Here is a 25,416-nt window from a genome sequence, read left to right on the forward strand (position 1 = left end):
GTAGCCCTTTCTCCTCCCTTCAGAGGGCGAATCATCCCCTGAACTCGAAGTGGCTGAGACAGCACATCACTTATAACTCTCGTCTAGGTTTTGTAAAGCTCTGAGAACTTTTTAATGGATATTGTGATGGCACAAATTTTATATTTTAGGGACTTTTCTACCTCACAGGGGGAGGATTGGCCCCAGACTCGTGAGGCACGACTAAAACATTAGCTATTACTCTACTGGCAAACATTAGGGTTTATCTACTTCTTCTGATAGTTATTTATGAAACAGATGACAAACATACTTTTCAGAGGTCGGATTAGTCTGGAAGCCGATCAGACGTTCAGACCAAATGTAGGTACTCTGCAGATATTGAAGTAGTTCAGACCCTGAAACTGGATCAGATCTTTCTCTTTCTCTCCCATAAAGGTTGAATTGTATCTAGGGAACAAGAAGGTACAACTAGGACACTTACTATTACTTGTCCATCAAGTCTTACAAACATCTGACACCCTCTTCTGGTATATGTTGAGATTATAACAATCTGAAATCCCCCCCCCTTCTTAGCTCAGTCCAGTTTTGAGCTCACGTATTATACGCATAGAAATTTCGCAAAATCAAAAGATTCAAAAAAATTTCCGAGATTCCGGGATTCCGAACATTTTCAGTGCTATTCCCTAGAGATCTAGATCATCAAAAAATCCAATCCGGGGTATTCGGAAAGATAAATCTATATTCTGAACAAGTCCAGAATGAGAAGATTCCTTAGAATTTTCTATAGTCCCCGAAACAAGCACAGTTTGGTTTTGTTTCTTTGGGGTAAAAACCATCTTATTTTTCTTAAAAAAAAGAACTATTGAATAATTTACGAGGCTCAGTTAACTTATCCCATTCCGAGTCTTCGGATTCTTCTCCGTTTTAAGTCTCCATATTGGGAAAAAAAATTTCAAATTTTTTACCTATTAAGGTATACAAGCTATAAATCCCTGATCACGAAAAACAACCTAGATTGCTTTATAACATAAAAGACATATAAGTTCATTTTGATCAAACAGTTCGTGCTATATGCTGTACTGTGTACGTGGTAATGTACTGTAAGTAAGGAGCGACTCGGCCTAATAGTAATCCAAACTCTAAAAAGACGGAATTTTGTAACATAGATACATCAAAAGAATTGACTTTATATGCTGATTCCAAATATATACAATTCCTTAAGTTTAATGTTATCCATCAAAATTTACGAGCCTGAGAAAATTTGCCTCATTTTCAAAAAAGGGGGGAAATGACCCCAAAAAGTGAAGCAATATTAACGAAAATCATGTCATCAGATCCAGCATATCAGAGAACCCTACTGTAGAGGTTTCAAGCTCCTATCTACAAAAATGTGGAATTTGTATTTTTTTTTGCAGAAGACGGATGCGTTTTTGATTGTTTGTATTTTTTTTTCTTTTTTCAGGGGTGATCTCGAACCCATGGTCCTAGGAAATCAGGAGATAGCTCATTTGAAAGGAAATCACAGGTTCTAGAGCCTTTTTCAAGTGACCAAAAATATTGGGGGGCACTCAGCCCCCCTTCCACGCCCATTTTTCTCAAAGACATACGATCAAAGTTTAAGATAGCCATTTCATTCAGCACAGTCAAAAGGTCTAGTAACTATGCTTTTGTTGACGACATGACCCTCCATAGTTTCTGGGGAAAGGGTTGTAAGTTACGCAAATGCCCCATATTACTCCCATTTTGTATTTGTTATTGGGAAAATACCAAAATTAGTCGGGTACTTTTCTGCGGAGAGGGGGGAATTTTCCAAGGGGAAAATTTTTGTGGAAAGGAAAGTCTCCGGGGAATTTTCCATGAGAAATATTACTCGGGAGGGAGGGGGGATTTCCAGGCATGATCCGAAAAACAATCAGAAATTACATTTCTTTTAAACAAGTTTTTTTCAACTGAAAGTAAGGAAGAACATTAAAACTTAAAACTTAGAGAAATTATTCTGTATATAAGGGAGGCTACCCCTTCCTCAACCATTGCTCTTTAAGCTAAAGTTTGACTTTTCGTCTTGATTCTTTAGGAAAGACTACTCAAACACAAGGGCCGTTGATTTTGAATGACAAGTATTTTTAAAGAGCTTTAATACTTTAGCGTAAAGAGTGAGGGTTGAAGAAGGGACAGCCCCCCTCATATACATAACGTTTTCTGTCCGATTTAAGTTTTAATGTTGCTCCACACTTTCAGTTGAAAAACTTGTCCGTTTTTTTTTTAATCTCTTATAAGCTCTATTTTTTCACAAAACATATGTGTAAACAGGTTCTATCATGGGGGATTATAATCCCCGATAATAGGACACAATCCTGAAACGAACTATAGGATGGTTCTTCAGGGACCAGTTAAAACACCGAAATACTAAATTTTAGGCTACCAAGGCGTCTACTTTGTAACGGATGTAAAAACCACTAAAGTATGAAAGAAACATACTGTGACTAACTTACAATTTTTACAATACATGAGGAACACCCGTGGTCAGCCAATTCGTCTTCATAGAGATGAATCTCATCAAAAAACAAAATAGTCTCTTTTTCTTTCAACTTATTCAAGTCAATAGATTTGTCTGTTGGTGCAATTTGTAAGTTATCGCCAAATAGTGTTCCTTGGTAATCTGTTGTAAAGGTCCAGTCGAATGGATTAGATACTTCATGGGCCACCTCCAATGATGCACTGAGGCTAAAAAAAAAAAAATAAAAATAAAAAACAATACAAAAAAAAAGATAAGATAAGGGATTGCCTTCAAATAAACGTTTGGATTCTCCATAAAATTTGGAGTCTAATAGTGTGGGGGAAATCAGGTTCCCAAAATAACCCTAAACTCACCGATTCTTATATTCTATTTATTAAAAAGACAAGAGAAAATAAATATGAAAGTCCAAATATTTCGGCTTCACAACCGGATGCCTTTGTCAACAGAAAAAAACTAGCCTAAACAAAGTATGTAAAGAAAAACACAACAAGCGCTATACAACAAACAAAAAGAAAAACAAAAAAGCCTTTTTGTCTAGGATATATCGTTTGTATTTTTCTTTAAATGAAAAGGCAGCGTTGTCTAAAAAAATAATTAAGCAGCAAATAGGCACTCAAACTCAGACCTATTGAGCTTAAACTGCACCAGCAAAGCGCTGAAAATATTTATTCTAACAGATTTTTGGTCTGAATTGATAAAAGACGGTAGGCAACGCAGGGAGACTACGTTCTATGAATCTAGCATACATTTTTCTATTCTTTATTCTAAAAGTGTATGATGCTGATAAAAAATATACTTTCAAGGTCTAAATATTAGGGACTTCAGGAACCCTAGAGCAGAGGTTTCAAGTTAAAGATACAGCAAGATACAATATATCGTTCTTTAACAATATATTTGGATTCAATTTTTCGATGCAATAAGCACATTATATGTACATATTTGTAGCTTCAGCCATCACTTCTTAGCGACCATTTGTCGCTAAGACTAGGAACAAGTGAAGAAGAAGTGGTGATGTTGGATAATGAGTAGGTCCATCGATGGGACTGTTTCATTTACCTAGGTTGTATTTTTAGTAAAGAATTGGATGCAGTCTAGGTTTTAAATGTAGGAGGGTGCAAATATGGAGGCCTTAAATACATCTAGATGGAGGTGTTATCACTACCACTTCGATTCAATGGTCTTTTTGCATCATATGGTGAACTTTAGCGATCTAGTAGTTTTGGCCCAAACTTGTACGGCCACGTTTGATTTCAGACACCTGATATTTCACGGTGGTAAATGACGGTGCAGTGTCCCCATCTTATGATATATTTTCACCTTTGAGCTTCATTCTTACGATTATCTCTTGCAATGCATCATTAAGACACCACACGAAGCTCTCTTTTAAATCACCCAACAGCCTTATTAGGTATTTCGGGTATTTAAATTTTGATGCTTTGGTCTAGGACTAAAAAGGAGAACTTAAGTATAAACGTTTAGTGAAGAAGAGAATTTGATTGTACAAGGTTGAATTGCGTGGTTTAATTGTACAGGCTGGACGGGTATCGGTTTCATCCGTGTAGGCACCAACTTAACCTTAAGCAGTTTATAATAGTGTGCTGTCCTGTTTGCAGTAATTTATGTTCCTTTCAAGTTTGATTTGACGTTTCATTTTAGCGTCAACTCGTTTTAGGATTTATTTGTTCGTCTATATCCGTACTTGTTACGTTTATGTTTGATGTGATTCTGTTCGTTTTGGGTTTCATTTATTAATTGGTAGTAATTTCTGGTCGTTTTAATTTTGAATTATTAAACGACTTTATTTCTTCTTTCTAATATGGTTTAGGGTCTTTACTTATCTTTGAAAAACTTCTTTTTCGGAAAAAGCTTTCTTTGTTAAAGGTAATCTTCCATCACATAAATTTGTCTCATGCAAAGGGTTTCAACAGCTAAAAAAAACTATAAATCTATTGATAAACAAAATTCAACCTTCTCATGTTGAATAATAATTAGCAGACGTTTCGTATCAAACTTCTTGAGCTTAATGTAATGATATTTTCAGAATCGCTCCATGGCTTTCTGCTATTTTAGCGAAAGAAAACTATCATGCGAAAAATGTGGCTAGCACGAACAAGAATATTGTATTTTTGATTTTATCAAAGTAGGTTGTATTAGGAAACCTTCCTGGATAATCAAATTATATTATTTTTTAGAAGTTCAAAGAACTCACATTTTGCAAAAAAAATAGAACATAGATGTCACCTACTTTGCTCTTGACCAAGCCTTAGAGATGGCCACTTTTATGTCATCTTCTTTATCATTAACTTTCTTCAAGGCATCCAGTGTATTGAAAAATATGCCCGATTTTAAGTCCTTATGCTCAATTTTTAGAATATTATCGCTGAATATCATATCTGGCAAAGATGGCAGTGTCAACTCGCTGGAATACCTAAAAAAGTGTTGGGTATATTAGCTGAAAACAAGCAAAGAGCACAACTGGCGTCAAATTAATGGGAGTCTTAAGGGGGGGGCGGCAGATCTACTAGGGGCATTCCAGACTTTCGAAGTTCTATAGGTCATCTTCCTGAGTCCAAATACAAAGAAACAAAGATAACTTAAACCTTAATCACTGACAAAAACACAGGGATAATATTATGGTTTGGGCCTAGGGACACCAAGGCATGTCTTGTTAAATTAATAGTAAGCAATTCAAACGATTGGATAATATCAGTAGCACGATACTTCCCAACATTATGTGTATTGCTATATCAAGTGGGGAGTTACAGTAAATATTTATAATATCTAAAATAAGCGATACGGATCTGGCGCAAATCATTCTTATTCAATAACGAATACATTCCATTTAAAAACAAGACAGAGTGGTCACAATATGTGGAATACATTTTAGCTAAAGCTAGGCGTGAATATTTCCACGGTTAGGTACAATTTTGGCATATCCGATCTTCAACTTTTCTTTAACATCTCTCAGAACTTGAAGTCGCAAAAAAGTGACTGTACAACAGATAATAATTCCTAACCACCGTAAATTCGTAACATTCCGAATTACTAAGGATCCACAGGACAAATTGTGAGCTGATGATTTGGGATTAAAAACTAAATATTCGCATTTATCAACATTCAAAAACAGACCAAAAACATTCAAAAAACAGAATCAAGCACCATTAGCTAGTAAAACCAAAAAGACAAGTAAAAATACTCGCTTTCAGAGTGCAGCTAGCCAAATTGCAAACGGAAGTTGCTTTGCGCCATAAAAAGGATAAGTTTGGAAAAATAGTGGAAGTTTATTCAGACCTCCACTATTTTAAACACTGCTATTTTTGATTTGCCAAAACAGCAAAATAACAGAGAACTAATTAAAAAGAAACACAAAAATCATAGCATTTAAATCGGAGCTAGGGCCTATACCTCTGATAGGGCGTGTATACGACGGTGGGATAACAAGTTTTGACCCCAATAGTTGGTCATTGCAATTTTGTTATAACTATGCCATCTTTTATTCAGAGGCTCCAATTAGGGGCCCACTAGACTTTGAAAATTAACTTTCATTTATATTTCACATCTATTTTCTGTTTTAGTTATGTGCTATATTAAACCAGCAAGACTGGCTAACTGGTCATTTTATTTTTCGCCCCTGTGCATGGTTTTGCACAGCTATTAAATAGCACTGTTAATTTTTGATGACTTTGCTTTGAAATGTCCCGTCTTTCCCACTCCTCTACTACCCTAATTCTACCATTAGGAGACAATCTTGTTTTGAAATGTCTAAAAGTGCATCTAGGCTATTTTATTACCCATCTACGACTGGAAATGTGATTTCTGGGTAGGGTTTATTCAAAACTAAACGTCGGTTGGTCAGTATTTCTTTATTGTTTCTTGTGTAGAGTTTGTAATCAAATTATGAGTAAAAAGCGACAACAAACTTTGGATTTTTTTACGCTGAAATGCAGAGGAAAAATGAAGAAACTGGCAATAGTGACAGCGCTCAAAGTGTCGGTTCAGTGGAGATAAATTCACCCACCTATGACAGTCCTTCGGAAACAAGCGGAACAATAACTGGCTCAGATCAACATGAAAGTTTGGTCTAAATCTCTGAACCCCTTGCGAGTTCCAATAGTAGTAGCACTCAAAAAGCTCTCTCAGATATCTCTGTGACGCGTCATGACAAAACCGCTCACCTATTCTTGAGAGATATCCGGCTTCCACTTCTAACGGTAGGAAATTCAGTGCAGATTACTATAAGACTTATGAATGGATTGAATATTCAAAAAACTTGAATTCCGTGTTTTGTTTTGCTTGTCGCCATTTTTCTATGGGGACTCTAAGGGTTGGAGAAACTACTGGAAAAGGGGCTTTCATTGAGTCAGGATTTTGCAAATGGAAAGACAGTTCTGCTCTATCAAAGCAACATGATGGTTCTGAAATACACAGGCATTGTATGTCAGCATGGACGGAATTTAAGACAAAAAGTAGTGATACCTCGAAATCTACTGAGAATGCCTTAATTCAATCCAGATCTCAAGAGGTTCAGGAAAATAGAGATCATGTAAAGTCCATTTTTCGCGCTATTTGCTTTCTTGGCCGCCAGGGTCTTGCTTTGACGGGTCATGACGAATCAGAAACATCTGCAAACCGGGGTAATTTGCTTGAATTGATGGAGGAAAAGTCTAAAGGCAACGAAAAGATGAACACCCAGTTACAGCGCCGATATGGTCACTATTGCAGCCATCAGTACCAAAATGGCGCAGTTACAGTGATAGGAAATGCTTTGCCTCAAGACATTATTTCAGAAGTAAAATCAGCTAATTACTTTGCTATTCTTCCCAACGAGATAAAATATGTTTCTAGAAAAGAAAAATTACTCAGGTACATATCAAATGGAAAAGTAGTGGAGCGACCAATCAGCTGCTATCACATGTACAAATTAGACGCCGAGAGCTTATCCACCTCGATTTGTGAAACTATAGGAAAGTATGGTGTAGATTTGATGTAGTGTATTGTCCAATGTTATGACGGCGCATCTGTTATGAGTGGGGAATATAACGGAGTTCAGGCAATGTTTAGGGATATGGTACCTCATGCAGTTTATGTCCACTGTCACGCCCACAGAGTAAAGTTGGTTTTGACAGAATACCTATAAAATATCAGCAAACTCTCAGAATTTGTCTCTGTGGTGCAAAGACTTAACGCATTTATATCATGCAGCAATACTCGACACGAGCTATTTGTGGAATCCCAGCGTATTAGCGGGCAAAAAGTCTTGGAGCTTGAGAGGAACATCTAGACACGCTTATTTTACGTAGTCTGCTCTATTTCGAAGGTGCAGGCAAGATTTGACTGTATTGTTGCTATGCTTGCCACAGTCTCTGATAGTTCCAATGGCAAGGCACCGTGAGAGGCAAAAGGACTACTGGACAAAATCAGCTCTGCCTCTTTTGTCTCAACTTTGCATATAATGGAAGAAGTATTAGTCATTGAAAATTGCTTATCAGAGCAACTTCAAACCGAAAGTCTGTTGATTTATAAGGCACTTGCACTGATTTCTGGGACATATGAGACTCTAAAAAAGCTAAAAAATGATAACGAATGGAACAACTTAAGCAAAAACATATCCGAATTCTTGGCTTTAAACGATATCCAGGAATCGGAATTTCCACAATCTAAAGCCAGTGCTTGAAGCAAGAGAAGTCAAGCCATTTCCATTCGTCTCAATGACTTTCTTTCAAACTCAACAACCGGTAAAGGCAATACCAGTCAGCCAGCTCAATCAGACTCCGGTAAACTTCTGTACTTTGAGGTAAGAGACCGTTTCACGAGTGAGATGGACCAACGTTTCAAGCAAAATATGCCTCTGTTCAACACTTTATCTGCCTTCGACCCCTCAAATTCCGATTATCCGAACTTTCTAAAGTGGAAAGGTTTATGTGTCATTATGAAGGGAAAGTTCTAAAAGAAAATTAAGATGGTTGTGATTATTATACTTGGAGTAACTCCCGTAAAACTACGAAAATGTAAGATAGGTCATTTGGTTTTGGGAGTGGTGATGGTTTTATTCTAATAATGAAACATATAAACATCCATATGGGACAAGAAAGGGGGAGCTAGGAATATTTGTGATCCCACCCAAACTTTCAATTCAAAAATAAGCCTCTTATAGACACCATTTGAGACTTAAAATCAGGAACAGAAAGAGGCAGTATTGCTTAAAGACAGTCGAACCTGATTTATCAGTACTACAATCCCAAATAAAACAACAGTATTCAGCCATTCATAGGCAGATGTGCAAAAAGTGCTGAAGCAAAGTAGCATGCTACTAGGCAGTTTTCAAATTTCTTGGCAGGTTTTGTGTGAAAATACCATTTATACATATAAAATACTTTTAGCTCTAAGAGAAGCTGTCAAAACACAAGTTATGCTTTTACACACAAAACTTTCATGAGACATTTTTCTTCTCTGAACTTCATTTTGTGTTTTGTTCCCCAGCTTTTTTTTCTATGAATTAGAACATATGATTAAAAATAAAAGACCCACAACTAAATTTGACATACCTACACACAGTACATTGGATATCCTCATGGCATGAGCATTTCGAAGGAAGAATATGACTCTTGGTTGTGGTAATAATCCAATTGTGGAAACTATATTCTAAAGTTTTCATTTTTTCAGCTTTTAACAAGTTTCTCAAGCATAAGTTTCTGAAAAAGAAAACAGCAATCAACACTTGAATCAACTAAGTAGAACATTTGTTAAATATCAGCCATCCATAAAAAAGTAAAAAAGAAATTTAAAGACAGCAGCATTGGACTTTATAGTCCCTACTGGCAGTGCTGATCTCTGTTCCATGGACCTTCAGCCAGGAAGTGCAATGGTGGGTTGGGGTCCAGCCATCCTGTGCTTTCACACACCCTTCCTGTTTACCTTCCACATATTTCTCCAGGTACGCATTTAGAGCTGGGACGACTCAGGCTAAGCTTGCTGATTCACGCCACTGACCTCTGTACCAAACCAAACAACCAGCAACACCAGGACTTGAACCCTTGTCCTCACAGACAAAGGATTTCAAGTCTAGCGTGTTAACCACTCAGTTTCACATTAAATCAAAACTAAACATAAAGATGTAATAAATGACTAACTAGTAAAAAAGCTCCCACATATGACTTGCTGTAACATTTAGGGCACTAGTGTGGGTATAAGAATATAAGGATTTAAGCCCCACTTTGTTTTGAAAAATGAGCTTAAGTTATAAACTATTGCTTCAACATTTTACAATACAACTTATTTTCTTTATTCCTCCAATCTTACCAAAAAATTATACCAAAGGCCTTAAATCCTGGTAAGCTTCTTTAGTTTAAATTGCAACTAAATAAAACTATTTGGTTGTTGCGAATTCATAAGCGTTTTGTTTGTCTTTTAAAAAAGGTTACTTAAATAATAACAACACATATCAATCAACAATACATTCTCCATTTTGCTTGAGAATCTTCTGTTGGCTTTAAGCAAGTTGCATTTCTTGTTTCAAAAAGAACCAGGGTTATCACCTAGACAATGGCTTATGCACTGATTTACATAAACCATAAATAAAAGTGCACTTCTAGGTAGCAATTAAATAAAAAATAAAAAAAAAATTGTCAAATGAAAGTAGGGAGTAGTATTAAAACCTAAAATGAGCAAAAATTATTACATATATGAGGGGGTCACCCCCTCGTCAATACATTGTTCTTTATGCTAAAGTTCGAATTCTGTCTCAATTCTTTAAGAATTACTCCTGAATCACAAAGGACATCTAATAAGAATAAACAGCTCTTTTAAAAGTACAAAAAAAACTTTAGCATAAAGAGCAAGGTGGCAAATTGACAAGGGGCGACCCCCCCCCCCTCATATACATAATAATTTCTGTTTGCTTAAAGTTTTAATGTTGCTCCTTACTTTCAGTTGAAAAAACTCCTTTTTTTATTTAGTTTCTGATCGTTTTTAAATAATGCTTGGAAATTCAGCTCCCCCTCTAAGGAAAATTCCCTTCCCTCATAAAAAATTCCTCCATGGAAAGATCCTTCCCCCTTCTATCTCAACTGTGATGCTCTGCCCTGGACCTCCCTGAGAAATCAAAACATCCACTCTCAAACCCTGGAGTCATTCAAGCAAGGAGTGGACAAGGACTTGGAGTAGAAGCAGTGGTGTCTACACTGGAATTCCCCAGGGTCCTCAACTTTGAAGTCAATACAGTCAGGCTTTACAAAAAGAGCCATTTATTTATGCCTGAATAATGAAATTTAAGGTGAAGTAAATAATATCTGGATGAAAACCAAAGCTATTGTACTCAATTCAGTTCCCAAAAAGGCAAGAGTAGGCAAGTAATTTCATGGGCAAGTCTGTTTTTCTGAACAGGAAAGCATCCACTTTTATGTTTCTGATTTTTTTTTTTTTTTTTTTTTTTTACTTCAAATTCTGATATTTTTCAAAGCAATTTTTTGCAAAATGTTAAAATGAATCTATAACTGAAGTTTCCAAGACAAGCTTCATTTCCTTCGAAAGATAGTGGTTTTCTGAATAGAAAGACAGAATTAATATGCACAAATAATTGTATGCTGTAGACTTCTGTAAGTTTTAGATAGCTTTAAATACAGGTCCAGAAGCCTATTTTTCCTCTTGTATCATGTTATATAACACTTCAAACCATGAAAAAAAATATGTCCCTTTTGCCTGTTGATTTTCTGTAAATACTGATGAAGCATTTCTAGTTTTGGGGTTTCAGGCATGCATCCTCTTGACTCTGCAGGTTGACTTTCAGGACTCAGACTCTAGGACCAGAAACCTTAATTTCGAAGTTCTGAAGGTTAACTTCCTGGGTTCTAAGCATATATACCAGAAATTTTCTAAAAGTTTAAGGACTCCAGGTGCATTTCCTCATTAGCCTGCTGGCTGACTTTCAGGACCAGAAGTCCCAATGTCCAAGTTCTGAAGGTTAAAGTACTGGGTCATAAGCAAATATACCCAAAATTCCATGAAAGTTTTAGGACTCCAGGTGTGTATTGCCATTAGTCTGCTGGCTGACTTTTCTGACCAGAAGTTCCAATTTTGAAGTTCTGGAACCTAACTTCCTGAGTACAAAAAACGTATTTAGTTACTTTGAATAACTTTCTAAGTCCAATGCAAATATACTGGAATTGCTTGAAAGTTGATGTAAATTTTGACCTTTTAGTTTAGTATAAATGTTGATGAGAGGTTTCTAGCACTAAGACTCAAGGTGCATATATCTTGATTCTGCAGATTGACATTCAGTACTCAGATTCCAGGATCAGAAATCCCAATTCCAAAGGTATGGTGGTAAGATTCCTAAGGCCAAAACAAAAAAACATGGAATATCTTGCTATTATCTACCAAAACTAAAAGTACTATGGCTTTGATAATTTGATTAAAGGAACTTCAAATTTAACCTAGAGTCTGCTTCTCTTTCAATTTAAGTCCTGGCAAAGTAGTTACCATGATTTCAGCTGAATTCTTAGCCAAATCTGAGTTTTATCAAGGTAAGAATCATTTTAATAGAACATTGAAAAGATTACAGGTAGAACATTGAAAAGATTATAAGAATTTTATAAGCCTTATAAATCAACATTTAGCAAAATCATGAAGCTCAAAATGCTTTTGTTGGGCTGTAGAAGCTGTTTCCATTTGTGTCAATCAAGTTCACCAAAGATCAGTAGGCTACCTTCCCAGAGCACAACTTCCCAGGGATAGGCTCTTTCCTGAATGTTTTTATTAACCCAGCTCTGCCACTTCCCAAGATAGCTAAAACCCCCTTTTTTAAGAACTTTACCTTCTTAGGCAGTGAATACCATATTTTTGAGTATTTTACTTTTTCTTGTTTGAATATAATTTTTTTTTGTGAATAGTCTTTTTAGGCAGTGAATACCATATTTTTGAGTATTTTACTTTTTCTTGTTTGAATATATTTTTTTTTTTTTTGAAGAGTGACAATATGCTCTTGGGCCTAGAAGAACATGTCAAGCAGTTCATGGTAGCAAACAGTAAGTAAGGTAAACAATAAATGTTTGTATAGCCACTAAAACTCTAAAAAAATTTGAATTTTGGTGACAATAAAAATTATTATGAATATTTGAGAAGGTACAGTATATATGTATACAGCCTACACATTTAAGATCTTACCATAGTTAAGTGCTAATTTCTGCCATGTTGTGCTTTAAAACAGAAATTTTGGCCCAAACAGGGCCACAATATCATCAAGCAATAATTCTGAGACAGTCAATCGGCTAAGAAACTATTAAAAAGCTATAACAGCCTCCCAGTTTCAAAGGTTACCACATTTGTCCCTGAGATTATACACAGGCCATACAAAATGAGGGGCTATAATGTAGAATCTATCTATAGAATTACTAATTGTTATGCATTATTGCCTTGGTACACACCAGATTTTTTGGGTAGGTTGGAAGGTCAGCGTTTTTTTGTTGGGGGGGGGGGCACCCAATCCATCATAAGTGAATTTTTAGGATTGAAACTTAAGATATTTCCATGAGATCTTTGCAAAAAAAAGTGGAGGAGAACTAGCCACTAACATCCCCTCCCCCATTTAGAAAAGAATATTTGGACTAAGCTTTTAATATGGATGATAAGAGGAGAATGCTCCCCTATCAAGGTTGTAAAGAACACTTTGTGTGAATTAAGTCTCAGATAAACATTAATACAATTAGGCAGCTAGAACATTGTATGAATTGGAGAGGCATTTACCCATCCCTACCTTGAAAAAATCTTTTTTTGGTCTGTTCATTGAAAAAATAACATTTTTTTGTATATTTATTGAAAAAATTTAAACAAAAACCCTCTCTGTAAATATTGAAAAATATATTTTTGCCTTCATACAAAAAAAGCTTATGGGCTGCAAACCCTTGGTTATATGCAGAAATTCCACAGAAAACATTATAGCATCAAAATTCTTACTTTATTTTATACAGAAAATGTAAATCTTAAGGATAGGGGCGCATTGGAATGAAACAGTAAATAATTCTGAAAAGGATTTTTCTGTGTCTGACTTCATTATGAAGGGGTCATAGTGGTTACCATTAGGGTAATACACAAAGTACTAAGCTTCAGATAAACACTTACTAAAGTACAATTTTACCAAATGAAACTTTCAGGGATGGATCTACAGACTAAAGTATGTCCTGGGAAGGTATTTTGAAGTACCTACCTTTTACAAAACAACATTTTACCTTAATTTTCAATTATGAGTTTCTTTTTCTCTAGGTTTAGTTCTGAAAATGCAGTTCCTGTTGTTTCAGTAGAATTTTAAGCAATATGAATTTTTTTTTCAAAATTTTGGAGATGTATTTGTATATCTTTAAATCCTTATAAATTGGGATTGAGCAAAGTTGTGAAGCTGAAAAAATTTTTGTTGTACTTCATCTATTTTGCAAGGTTTCACTTTTATAACACACAGATTTTAAAGGTCCTCAAAGGTCAGGACCCTCAAGAGGAAGAAGGAGTGGAGGTAGGTACTTCAAAATACCTTCCCAGGACATACTTTAACCTGTACACCCATCCCTGAAAGTTTCATTTTCCTAACCTAAGGGACACCACCCTTTGACTATTGGAAAAAATTAGTTTATAAGCTTATATAGAATGGTACTATCCAATCTCCTTATAATTAAAAACATTTTAGTCATCTAGTTGGAAAATTTGGCCCATCTGTATAGGAAAAATATAAATTTGCCAACTAGTTGACTAGCCTAATAACTTCTTTCCAGCAAAACTTAATTTTTCCAACTAGTTGACTAATAACTTTTCCTCAGCAACACTTACATTTGCCAACTAGTTGACAATAAATGTTGCCCTTATAAACTATGTTTTTCCAATAGTCAAAGAGTGGATATTCCTAACCTAACCCCTTTCCAAGATAGCCAAAAGTTGCTAAAGTAAAATTTTACCTTTTATTTTCCTAACATAACACCTGACCAAGATAGCAAAAAGTAGCTAAAGTAGAATTTTACCAAAATTGTTAGTGTTGTAGCCTATAGGCTATGGTCTAAACATTCAAGCTATCTCATACTTGGGCTATTCAGACAATTGGACAAATCTAATGATGAAACGCCTTCTAGGTGATATAATAGAGATTTAATAGTGATTTAAATATTGAGGGGATGATTAGCTGTCTGACTACTGGGTAGGCTGTCTTGCCCTACTCTTTCATAGGCTATTGTTAGCATCTTTCATATTGTTAGCAACCCATGTACCTATAAATTGAATCAACTGTGATAAATTAAAACTGGAAAACAAGTTACAGGTGGCAAAACCGATTGAAAATATATAATTTGGACTATATATTGAATTGAAGTTATCAAGTATTTTGCAATAGGTTGCATCAAGCCGCTGGGTAATTGTAGACAGATAAAAGCCAAGACAGATAGTCCAAGTAATTGAGAGGCAAATGTTTAAATGGCTGGGGCACGGGTAAATGGCAGGAGTATGCATGACTCTTATTGGACACATACTTGTCAGGTTAGTTTTTGGAAAGGCATGCCTGCCTAGAGTACATCTGGAAAGTTAGCATGACATCTTTTTGGCTCAATTGACATTTTCTTTTGAATTCTCATCATGCTTGGTTGCACTTTGACCTAAATCCATAACTAAACTAAAAGGTAAAATTCTACTTTAGCTACTTTTGGCTATCTTGGGAAGGGGTTAGGTTAGGACAATGAGACTTTCAGGGATGGGTCTACAGGCTAAAGTATGCCCTAGGAAGATATTTTGCATTAGGCCTACCCACCTCTACTGCATCTCCCTCTAGAGGGTCCTGAAATTTGTCTACATGATAGATCTATACCTATTCAAATTTTGAAAAAACAACATTTTACCTTAATTTTCAGTTATCAGTTTCTTTTTCTCTGGCTTTAGCCTAGCTCTGAAAATGCAATTTCAGTTATTTGAGCAGAATTTTAAGACATATAAATAGTTTATTTCCAAAATTTAGGAAATGTATTTGCATATATTTAAAGCCTTATAATTGGGATTGAGCACAGTTGTGAAGCTGAAAACAATTTTGTTGTACTTCATTTAAGCAGAAGATCTATTTTTCAAGGTTTTACTTTTATAACTCACATATTTTTAAAGGTCATCAAAGGTTGGGACCCTCTAGAGGGAGAAGGAGTGGAGGTAGGTACTTTGAAATAGCTTCCCAGGACATATTTTTAGCCTGTAGACCCATCCCTGAAAGTTTCATTTTCTTAACCTAACCCCTTTCCAAGATAGTCAAAAGTAACTAAAGTAGAATTTTACCAACTAAAAAAAATCTATAACTAAAACCAAGCATGTATGCACCATTGTTTCTTGGATGGGATTCAGTTAAAAAAAAAAAAAATAGGGAAAACAGAAAATAGAAGACAGTGGAGAAGAATTTCAAGCGTGATAAGCTCAAGTCCATTTGTTTCAAATTATAGTTATCAAGTATTTTGGGCAATAGGCTGCATAGGTTGCATCAAGACTGGGCAGGGTAATTGTAGACAGAGAAAAGCCAAGACAGATAGTCCAAGTAATTGAGAGGCAAATGTTTAAATGGCTGGGGCACGGGTAAATGGCAGGAGTATGCATGACTCTCTTATTACACAGGATTCGTCCTATTGCTGGCAAGTGCGATTTAAGGTAATATTTGCACATTGTGTGGGGGGGGAAGGGGTAAAGTATAGCAAGGCTACATGCAAAATGTGTTAACTATGATTATTCTACATATTATGAAGTAAAAATTGTTTTCTTAACATGTTTCCTTATGTACTGCTGCAACCCTAGGCTTATACCCAATATTCTGAAGGGTTAAACAAAGAGCAACATGCAGACACTTTAAAATTTTGCCTTCGAAGTCTTAAAATAGGTAGCGTTGCAGAAGCTTAAACTTGGCCTTGAATCTAAGAAGCGTTTGAGTTTGCAGCTCTGTGGACACTAGACAATGACAAGGAGTTTTCCTTCTTCTTCTATTTAACAGCAGGCGGGCTTTTCAGTATAACTATTTAGCCCTTTTCCTTTTGCTTCACTCTGTGGGCTACAGAGCTACTGGCTTGATTGCCTCATATTTATTAGATATATTCAGATATCTTTCAGCAGATCTTTCGACTCTAGGAGTTCAAATATAAGATGATAGATGTCGATTTAAATGCTCTGTGTGCAGGTACAGTTGGCTAGGCTCTTGGCTGAAAGTGGGATTTTGTGGTGTTTGAAGTATTTTAACAGTTTACAAAGCAAGGTATGTTGTGCAGACGTCAGCATGGTCAATTGCAAAATAGGCAATGGTCAATTGTTTCATTATTCATATTACAAAGCCTGCAAAGAGGGGACAGGGGACTTGAACAACTTGAATTAGAAAGCTTATATGAGAATGCAAGGAAATTTAGTCCATTTGTTCCAGAACGAATTCTATGATAAATTTTAGAAAGATACTTATTGGGAAAAGGGGAAAGGATAGGATTAATTTTATTAAAATCATTATCTGATAGCCTCCATCGGTAGATATTTCTAATTGGGATTGGTCTCCCACTCGGCTGGTCAATATTTATAGAAATTTTTGCTATTTCATCAACCTGATGATTACCACTTATGCCAGAGTGGCTAGGAATGAACTGAAAATAAGTTTTTATGCCACTTGAAGCAAGATTATCAATAATACTGAGACAATGATAAGTCTCAATGTCCAACTTATATTGAGGAGCTGAGGCCAGCAACTCAAGGCTTGATAAAGAGTCGGAATAGATGATAATATTATTTGAATTTTCAATCAAAGGCTGGTTTTGCTTAAGGTGTTCTAATGCCATGATTATGGCATTTAACTCAGCAGACATTATAGATAAATTATTAAATAATCTCTCTCCCATTGCAATTTTCAGGTGAGGAAGGAACACACCACTTGCAACTTTCTCATCCATTTTTGACCCATCAACAAATATTTGGAAGTGATTTTTATAGGTAATTGTATTAAGTTCTGCAAATTTTTTCTGGACAAAAGCAATGGGGGTTAAATCTTTATTCCATTTTGAAAATTCAGTATTTATTATTATGGGAAATGACCAATTCCATGGAGGGGATTGGGGGAAAGTAGGTGCAATAGATTTTGCTGGTACAGGGAACTTCTTTTGAATATTGGCATACTCATCTGCAATACCTCTATACATGGCTGGATTTCTTAACCAATTATGTAATGTGTGTGAGCTATTTGATTCAATTTTTGTAAGATGTTTCATCAAGAAAAACCTACGTCTCTCCCTTATTGTTGTTAATCCACTCTCCATAAGCAGAAACTTGGTGCTTGTGGGTTTCCTAAGACCAAACATGAAATATATTATATCATTTCGTATTTTTTCAATTTTTTGCATCTGGGTCTTTGCACATGCACCATAGACAATGAGCCCATAGTCAATATGGGGTCTTATATGTGATTTATAAAACTGGAGTAAGGTTTTCTCCTTACAACCCCAGGGTGTGGAAAGAAGTCTTTTTAGTATATTTGCTTTTCTATAACATTTTTTTATTGTGTTTGAAATGTGGAGGTGGAAATTAAGTTTTTGGTCAAGCATGAGACCTAGGTAATTAATATTATTATCTTCTGGAATAGTTGTTTTATTTAGAGTTAGTTTTGCATTAACATGGTTTCGCTTCCGGTGAAATTGGATTATTTTTGACTTGGTGGGTGCAATGGGTAAATCTGAATGTTGAGAGAATTTTTCAAACTGGAAAAGTGACTTTTGCAGATTTGACTGTGCTATCTGAAAGGTGTTGCCAGATGACCATAGCACCAGATCATCAGCATATTGTAGATTCGTGTGGGGTAGGTTAATGTCCCAGAGATATAGGGCAAAAAGGAGGCAACTGAGGACTGCTCCCTGAGGTAGGCCTTTGGAAATTGTCTTTTGGGGTGAAGAGGCTGAACCAACACAAACAATGAAACTTCGCACTTCTATGAAGGATTTAATAAAGGATACTAGCTTAAGAGGTACTCCAAGGTTTGCAAGTTTATTTAAAAGGATTTGGTGGTTCACATTGTCATAAGCTCCTTCAAAATCTAGGAAAGCTGCCACTAGGTTTTCCTGTTTTTGAGTTGCATTGCAAAGTCGAAAGACTGTCAATTTTTTTTGTGTTTAACTGCGCCTCCTCAACTTGGAATAGCAAACCGAAGGCATTTTTGGCAGTGATTTCAAATACAACACTGTAACACCCTTCAGAACAAATTAAGGGCGTTTTTTCACTCATCAACGTGCTAAGATCTTACATCTTTTGTCAGAAAACGCTTAAAAGTGAAATCTTTGAACAAAGATCTTACATCTTTGGTCGTTTTTGTGCAAACGTCTTTCATCATTCTGCTCTGATCAGCGGTCTGAGAACAATGATGAGTAGATCATCAAAGTTCTCTCATCCTTGCTCTATATGGCAGAACGGTGGCGGTCTTCACAATTTTTGCTAACATCAGTGAGCTGTAAGATATTAAAACAAAGATGAGTTAAAAACGATAATCTTTGCAGAAAAATGTAAGATCTTAGTGCTAAAAAAACGGGCCTATTGTCTAATCTCCCTAAGTATCAAGCTTGTCACTTTTTCAACTCCAACCATGGTAAATCAGCTGCAGGATCTGCAATAGAATTTGTTTCTTTCAATCCAAATAGACTTGAGGACCTTATTCATTATGCTACAAATAATAAAACAAGAGACAAATCTAAACCAGTTAAAAAAAATTAAAACGCGTGGATACAAGCGCTAACTTTAAAGACAGATCAAGCAACACAAAAAGAAGGGCGCTTGTACGTGGTTCACTCTTTCATTTCCAACTACCCTTAAAACTCAAAAAGGTTGAAACAAATTTTATACGCATAGTAATTAGCCTAACTAATGGAAATACTGTGGCCATAAAATCTCTATATGATCCATATGTGTCTTGAAGCTTGAAATCTCGGAAATTTACGCATCTGTGGCTACCCCTAGCTCATAATGTCAAGTCAAATTTTAAATATTCAGACTAAAAAAGTTCCTTTTTAGTCTTATATTTTTTATAATGGGAAGTCTACCGGAAGACTCTCCTGAAATATTTTTACGATGTTCACCGGCATGTTGTATCAACAGGAGCCACCAGTGCACATTCGAATGCCAATGCCAATCGAATGAGCCCTTTTTGAAGTTTCTACCACAACTCCTTCGATACGAAGTGCCCTGGTCTAAAAGAAAGAAAAAAAAAATACATTGTGCCAACATCGTGCTTTACTTAGGCAGCGTTGTAATAGATAATTTTGAAACCATTTTCGAATATTCCTTTTAGCCTGAACTTCAGCCCTACCCTGCTTATTCCAATAGTTCTTAGGTCATTTGGAACCTTTGTATAATTTCAACTTAGGTATAGGCATGACAGATTTAGCTGCATGTAACAGAATTGCTATTAGGTTGGTTTCAATGGAAGTCAGAATTAATTTAAGCAACACAAATCCACTTCCTTTAATATCTCTCGAAACACACTAGCTGCTCCTGTTGTTGATTCAGGCTGGTATATGGGGCGTAGGAGTATAGCAGGAATCTTGAAGGGATGTAAGTATAGCAGAGTGAACAGATTGAAGTTGGGGGACCTTTACAATCTGGACTTTTTGTGGTATGATGATTGGTGAACTAGCAAGAGAATTGTTAAGGAAGATTTGGATTTGATATCATTAACGGATCTGAATAATGAACGAAGCGTAAAGCTGCATATCTAGATAATTAGACAAAGTATTCTCTCTGCCTCTTCTTACTTTATTGCTAATGGCAGTTTATTCCCAAAAAGGGCTATGCGTACTAAAATCACCAGAAATAAAGGACTCGCACCCCGATATTTTAGACTCTGGAACATGTTCGATGTCATAATACACATATGGATCATATAGAGATTTTATGGCCACAGTATTTCCATTAGTTAGGCTAATTACTATGCGTATAAAATTTGTTTCAACCTTTTTGAGTTTTAAGGGTAGTTGGAAATGAAAGAGTGAACCACGTACAAGCGCCCTTCTTTTTGTGTTGCTTGATCTGTCTTTAAAGTTAGCGCTTGTATCCACGCGTTTTAATTTTTTTTTAACTGGTTTAGATTTGTCTCTTGTTTTATTATTTGTAGCATAATGAATAAGGTCCTCAAGTCTATTTGGATTGAAAGAAACAAATTCTATTGCAGATCCTGCAGCTGATTTACCATGGTTGGAGTTGAAAAAGTGACAAGCTTGATACTTAGGGAGATTAGACAATAGGAATTTTTAGACACATATACAGGGTTTATTGTCATTAGGGAGATTTGTCTCTTGTTTTATTATTTGTAGCATAATGAATAAGGTCCTCAAGTCTATTTGGATTGAAAGAAACAAATTCTATTGCAGATCCTGCAAGGTATGCAAGGTACAACTGACGAGGTACGTCAATTTTAGAAGAGATCTTAAAAAATCTGTGGGTGAGACTCTTCTTCAGACCTTTCAATATCTTGCTATCATAGACAAATTTTTGTTTGCAATTTTATATCAAAAGGAGACACAGCTAATGAAGTTGTTTTTTGTCAAAAAGTTGTTGTGATCATTTCTATCTACTGTTAACAATCTTGGATACTCCTGTGTAACAAATAGGAAAACATGCAAAAAGTCTTTAGAAAATGTACAAGCTTTCAATAAAAACTTTTGGAAAAGACCAAGAAAATAGGTGAGAAAACCTGAGAAAAATAATCTAGAGAAATTGAGCTTGAAAATTTGAATTCAGATTAAGACATTTAATAATATTTGCGTCTGTTTATTATTATTTAAGTTTATATAAAGTTTATATAAGTTAATATAAAGTTTATTATTTAATAAACTTTATATTAGAGTCTGACAACTAGAAAAATATCACAAAAATAAATGCAAATTGTTTTTTATACATTACAAATAGTTTCACCCTGTCTATTAAATAGTAAAAATAAGTAAATAATTTGAACAGGTAAATATAATAATAAGAATTAACAGTTAATAAGAGTTAATTAAAAGAATTAACAGGTGTGCTGATGATGAGAGAGGAAGCTCGTATTGATTGGGTTGCGATTGGAATCTACACCGTGAATAATGGCCGTAATTTTGTCTGGACAATAAAGCGCCGTCGTTGACAGGAAAGCAATGAACAAAACTTAAAATTGCTTTTGCTATTTGTTTTGTTTCCAGGTCTTCCGTCTCATTGCGATGGTCCAGATAATCCTCCTAATATCCTCGATAATCCTCCTAATCCAGATAATCCTCGGATATTTCGCCAGTGAAATTAACTAAAGTGCATTCTGTTCAAAAAAAAAAAAAAACATGTACAAACAATAAAACAACGAGGAATAATAGCAACGAAACAACAAGGAAAAAAATACAACAAAATAACGAGGAAATAAAACCAAAAATATGAAACCCCAAAAAACACAGAGGAACTAAAAGAAAGTTGAAAATAACAGCAAAATTAAGATTAAAAATCTGATTATACAATTAATTTCGGAACTTCTGTGCCTGAGGAAGCTCGGAAATAAGGGCACAAAGGGCTTGTGCCCTTTTTAATAGCCGAAAGTGATTGAAAGGCAACTAACACTCCTTCCACGCCCATTATTTCCCCAAACACATTGAATCAAAATTTAGAGATAGCCATTTTGTTAAACGTAGTTTAAAGATCTAGAAAATATGTTATTGAGGAGGACACTCCCCCCACAGCCCTCAGGGCAAGGGTCGTAAGTTATGCCCTGGTAGAATATAAGGTTTTTATAGAAAGCGTTTTCCTAGAAACTTCAAAAAGAGCTCATTCAATTGGAATTTCAAAGAGCTAGTACCCTTTTTAATAGTCGAAAGTAAATGGAGAGAAACTAATCCCCCTCTCACGCCCACCATTTCCCCAAACACATGCAATCAAAATTTTGATATATTCATTTTGTTCGACGTAGTTGAAAGTTCTAGAAATTAGGTCTTTGAGGATGATAACCCGCTCAGAGCCCTCAGGGCAAGGCTTGATAAGTAATGCTCTGGGGGTATATAAGGTTTTTATAGAAAGTATTATCGTCGAAACTTCAAAAAGGGCTCATTTGATTGGAAATATAAAGGGCTAGTGCCCTTTTTAATAGTCGAAATTGATTGGAGGGCAGCTATCCCCCTCTCACGCCCACCATTTCCTCAGACACATCCAATCAAAATTTTGAGATAGCCATTTTTTCAACGTAGTTGAAAGTTCTGGAAATTATATCTTTTAGGATAACAACCCCCCACGGCCGTCAGGGCAAGGGTTGTAAGTTATTCCCTGGGGGGCATATAATGTTTATATAGAAAGTTTTGTTGTGGAAACATCAAAAAGGGCTCATTGGATCGGAAATTGAAAGGGCTAGTGCCCTTTTTAAAAGTAAAGTGATTGGACGGGAACTAACCCCCCTCTCACGCCCACCATTTCCACAAACACATCCAATCAAAGTTTTGAGATAGCCATTTTCTTCAACGTGGTGGAAAGTTCTGGAAATTAGGTCTTTGAGGATGACAACTCCCCCAGAGCCCTCAGAGTAAGGATTTTAAGTTATGTCCTTGGGGCATATAAGGTTTTTATAGAAAAAGTTATCGTAGAAACTTCAAAAAGGGCTCATTCGATTGGAAATTGAAAGGGCTAGTACCCTTTTTAATAGTGGAAAGTGTTTGGAGGGCAACTAATTCCCCGTCTCACGCCCATCATTTCCCCTAACACATCCAATCAAAATTTTGTGATAGCCATATTTTCAACGTAGTTGAAAGCTCTGGAAATTATGTCTTGTAGGATAATAACAACCCCCCCCCCCCCCACAGCCCTCGGGACAAGGGTCGGAAGTTATTCTCTGGGGGGCATATAAGTTTTTATAGAAAGTGTTGTTGTAGAAACTTCAAAAAGCTCTCATTCGATTGGAAATTGAAAGGGCTAGTGCCCTTTTTATTAGTCCGAAGTGATTGGAGGGTGACTAACTCTGACGCCCACCATTTTCCCAAACACATCCAATCAAAATTATGAGATAGCCATTTTGTTCAGTGTAGTTTAAAGTTCTTAAAATTAGGTCTTTGAGGATGATACCCTCCCCCTCCCCAACCCTCAGGGCAAGGGTTGTAAGTTATGCCCTGAAGGCATATAAGGTCATTCGATTGGAAATTCAAAGGGCTAGTGCCCTTTTTAATAGTAAAGTGATTGGACGGCAACTAACCCCCTCTCACGCCCACCATTTCCCCGAACGCATTCAATCAAAATTTTGAGATAGCAATTTTGTTCAACGTAGTTGAAAGGTCCGGAAATTATGTCTTTGAGGATGAAAAACCCTCTGCAGCCCCACAAGGCAAAGATTGTAAGTTATGCCCTGGGGGCCTATAAGTTTTTTTATAGAAGGCGTTGTCGTAGAAACTTCAAAAAGGGCTCATTCAATTGGGAATTGAGAGGGCTAATGCCTTTATTAATAGTCAAAAGCAATCGGAGGACAAATTCCCCTCCTCCCTCCTTCCACGCCCATCATTTCCCCAAACACTTGCTATCAGCATTTTGCCATATCCAATTTGTTGAACGTAGTTGCAAGGTCTGGACATTACGTCTTTAAGTATGACAACCCTCCCCCCCCCCCACAGCCCTCAGGGCTAAGGTTGTAAGTTATGCCCTAGGAGAATATTAGGTTTTCATAGAAAGTGTTGTCTTAAAAACTTCAAAAAGGGCTCATTCGATTGGAAATTGAAAGGGCTATTGCCGTTTTTATAGTCGAAAGTAATCGGAGGGAGAATCCCCCCCACGCCCATCATTTCCCCAAACAATTCCGATCAACATTCTAATATGGCCATTTTATTCAAAGTAGTTGAAAGGTCCGGAAATTATGTCTTTGAGGAAGAAAACTCTCCCCCTATTGCCCTCAGGACAAGAGTTGTAACTTATAGAAAGTTTTTTCGTAGAAGCTTCAAGTTTTTATTAGTTGAAAGTGGTCAGAGGGCAAATGACCCCCCCCCCCCACGCCCAAGTGTTCCATTTTGTTCAATTAGGTCTTCGAAGATGACAACCCCCCCCCCTCCCACAGCCCAAAGGTTTTTATAGAGAGCGTGGTCATATAAACTTCGGAGAGGCCTCATCGTGTTGGTAATCAGACGCTCTAGTGTTCTTTTTAAGAGTCAAAGTGATCGGAGGGCAGCCATCCTCCCCCCTCCAAACACACACATCGTATTGTCCTGAAATAGAAACAGAAATTTCTATTTCGGACAATCGTATTGTCTAATAGAAGTTTTGAGATATCCATTCTATTCAAAATAGTCTAAATATCATTTAACAAGGCTTTTGGAGTTGAAACAGACCCCACAGATTAGGGGTAAGGGTTTTAAGTTATGCCCAGGAGTTGTTTAAGATTTTTAAGGAAGGGGTGGTTTTTAACTTTAGAAGAAGCTCAGTCTTTTTCCCTGAAAAAGACTATAAAAGTCCAAATAAAACGAACAGAAATTAATAAAAAAAACTTTTTCCACACAATAAGTTTTTCAAAAAAAAGTAAAGAATTCCAGTAAACCAAAAATGAAAAAAATAAAATCAAATAATCTACCAAGCATACAACTATCACAAATCACTATCAATGAATAAGTTAAATCGATAATAAACAGAAATTAAAATAAATAACAGAGCCAAACTCAAAACGAGCAGAAATTAGTATGAGCAGGGCTTTAAACCCCTTTGCTTTCTAAAAGCCAGAATATAATTTGTACTTTACTGGAAAAAATTCTTTTAAATGTTGTCACTTTTATAACTTTAAGAAATGAAAATGAAAAATTAATTAAGATTTTAAGGAATAAATATCAGCATATGTATATTAAAATGACAATGCACATTTTTTCAGTAAATTCATTTAATTTTTTTTTCAGTAAAGTACAAATTGTATTCTGGCTTTTAGAAAGCATTGGGGTTTAGAACCC

General features: G+C 35.9%; 1 protein-coding gene across 1 annotated transcript in view; it reads right to left on the minus strand.

Annotated features, from left to right (window-relative positions):
- The window catches only part of LOC148955011 (TIP41-like protein), a 39,231-nt gene extending 22,902 nt beyond the window's left edge, over positions 1-16,329 (minus strand). The window contains exons 1-4 of the mRNA XM_089108022.1: positions 16,297-16,329; positions 9,043-9,189; positions 4,743-4,925; positions 2,472-2,703 (exon numbers count right to left, since the gene is read on the minus strand). Coding sequence (XP_088964148.1) covers positions 2,472-2,703; positions 4,743-4,925; positions 9,043-9,152 — 525 coding nt within the window. The 5' untranslated portion in view covers positions 9,153-9,189; positions 16,297-16,329. The remainder of the gene's footprint in view (positions 1-2,471; positions 2,704-4,742; positions 4,926-9,042; positions 9,190-16,296) is intronic.
- Positions 16,330-25,416: the final 9,087 nt, after the last annotated feature.

Source organism: Artemia sp. Qi Xiang Cuo, chromosome 2 (genome assembly GCF_049724085.1).
Source record: "Artemia sp. Qi Xiang Cuo chromosome 2, ASM4972408v1, whole genome shotgun sequence".
NCBI classification, from domain to species: Eukaryota; Metazoa; Arthropoda; class Branchiopoda; order Anostraca; family Artemiidae; genus Artemia; species Artemia sp. Qi Xiang Cuo.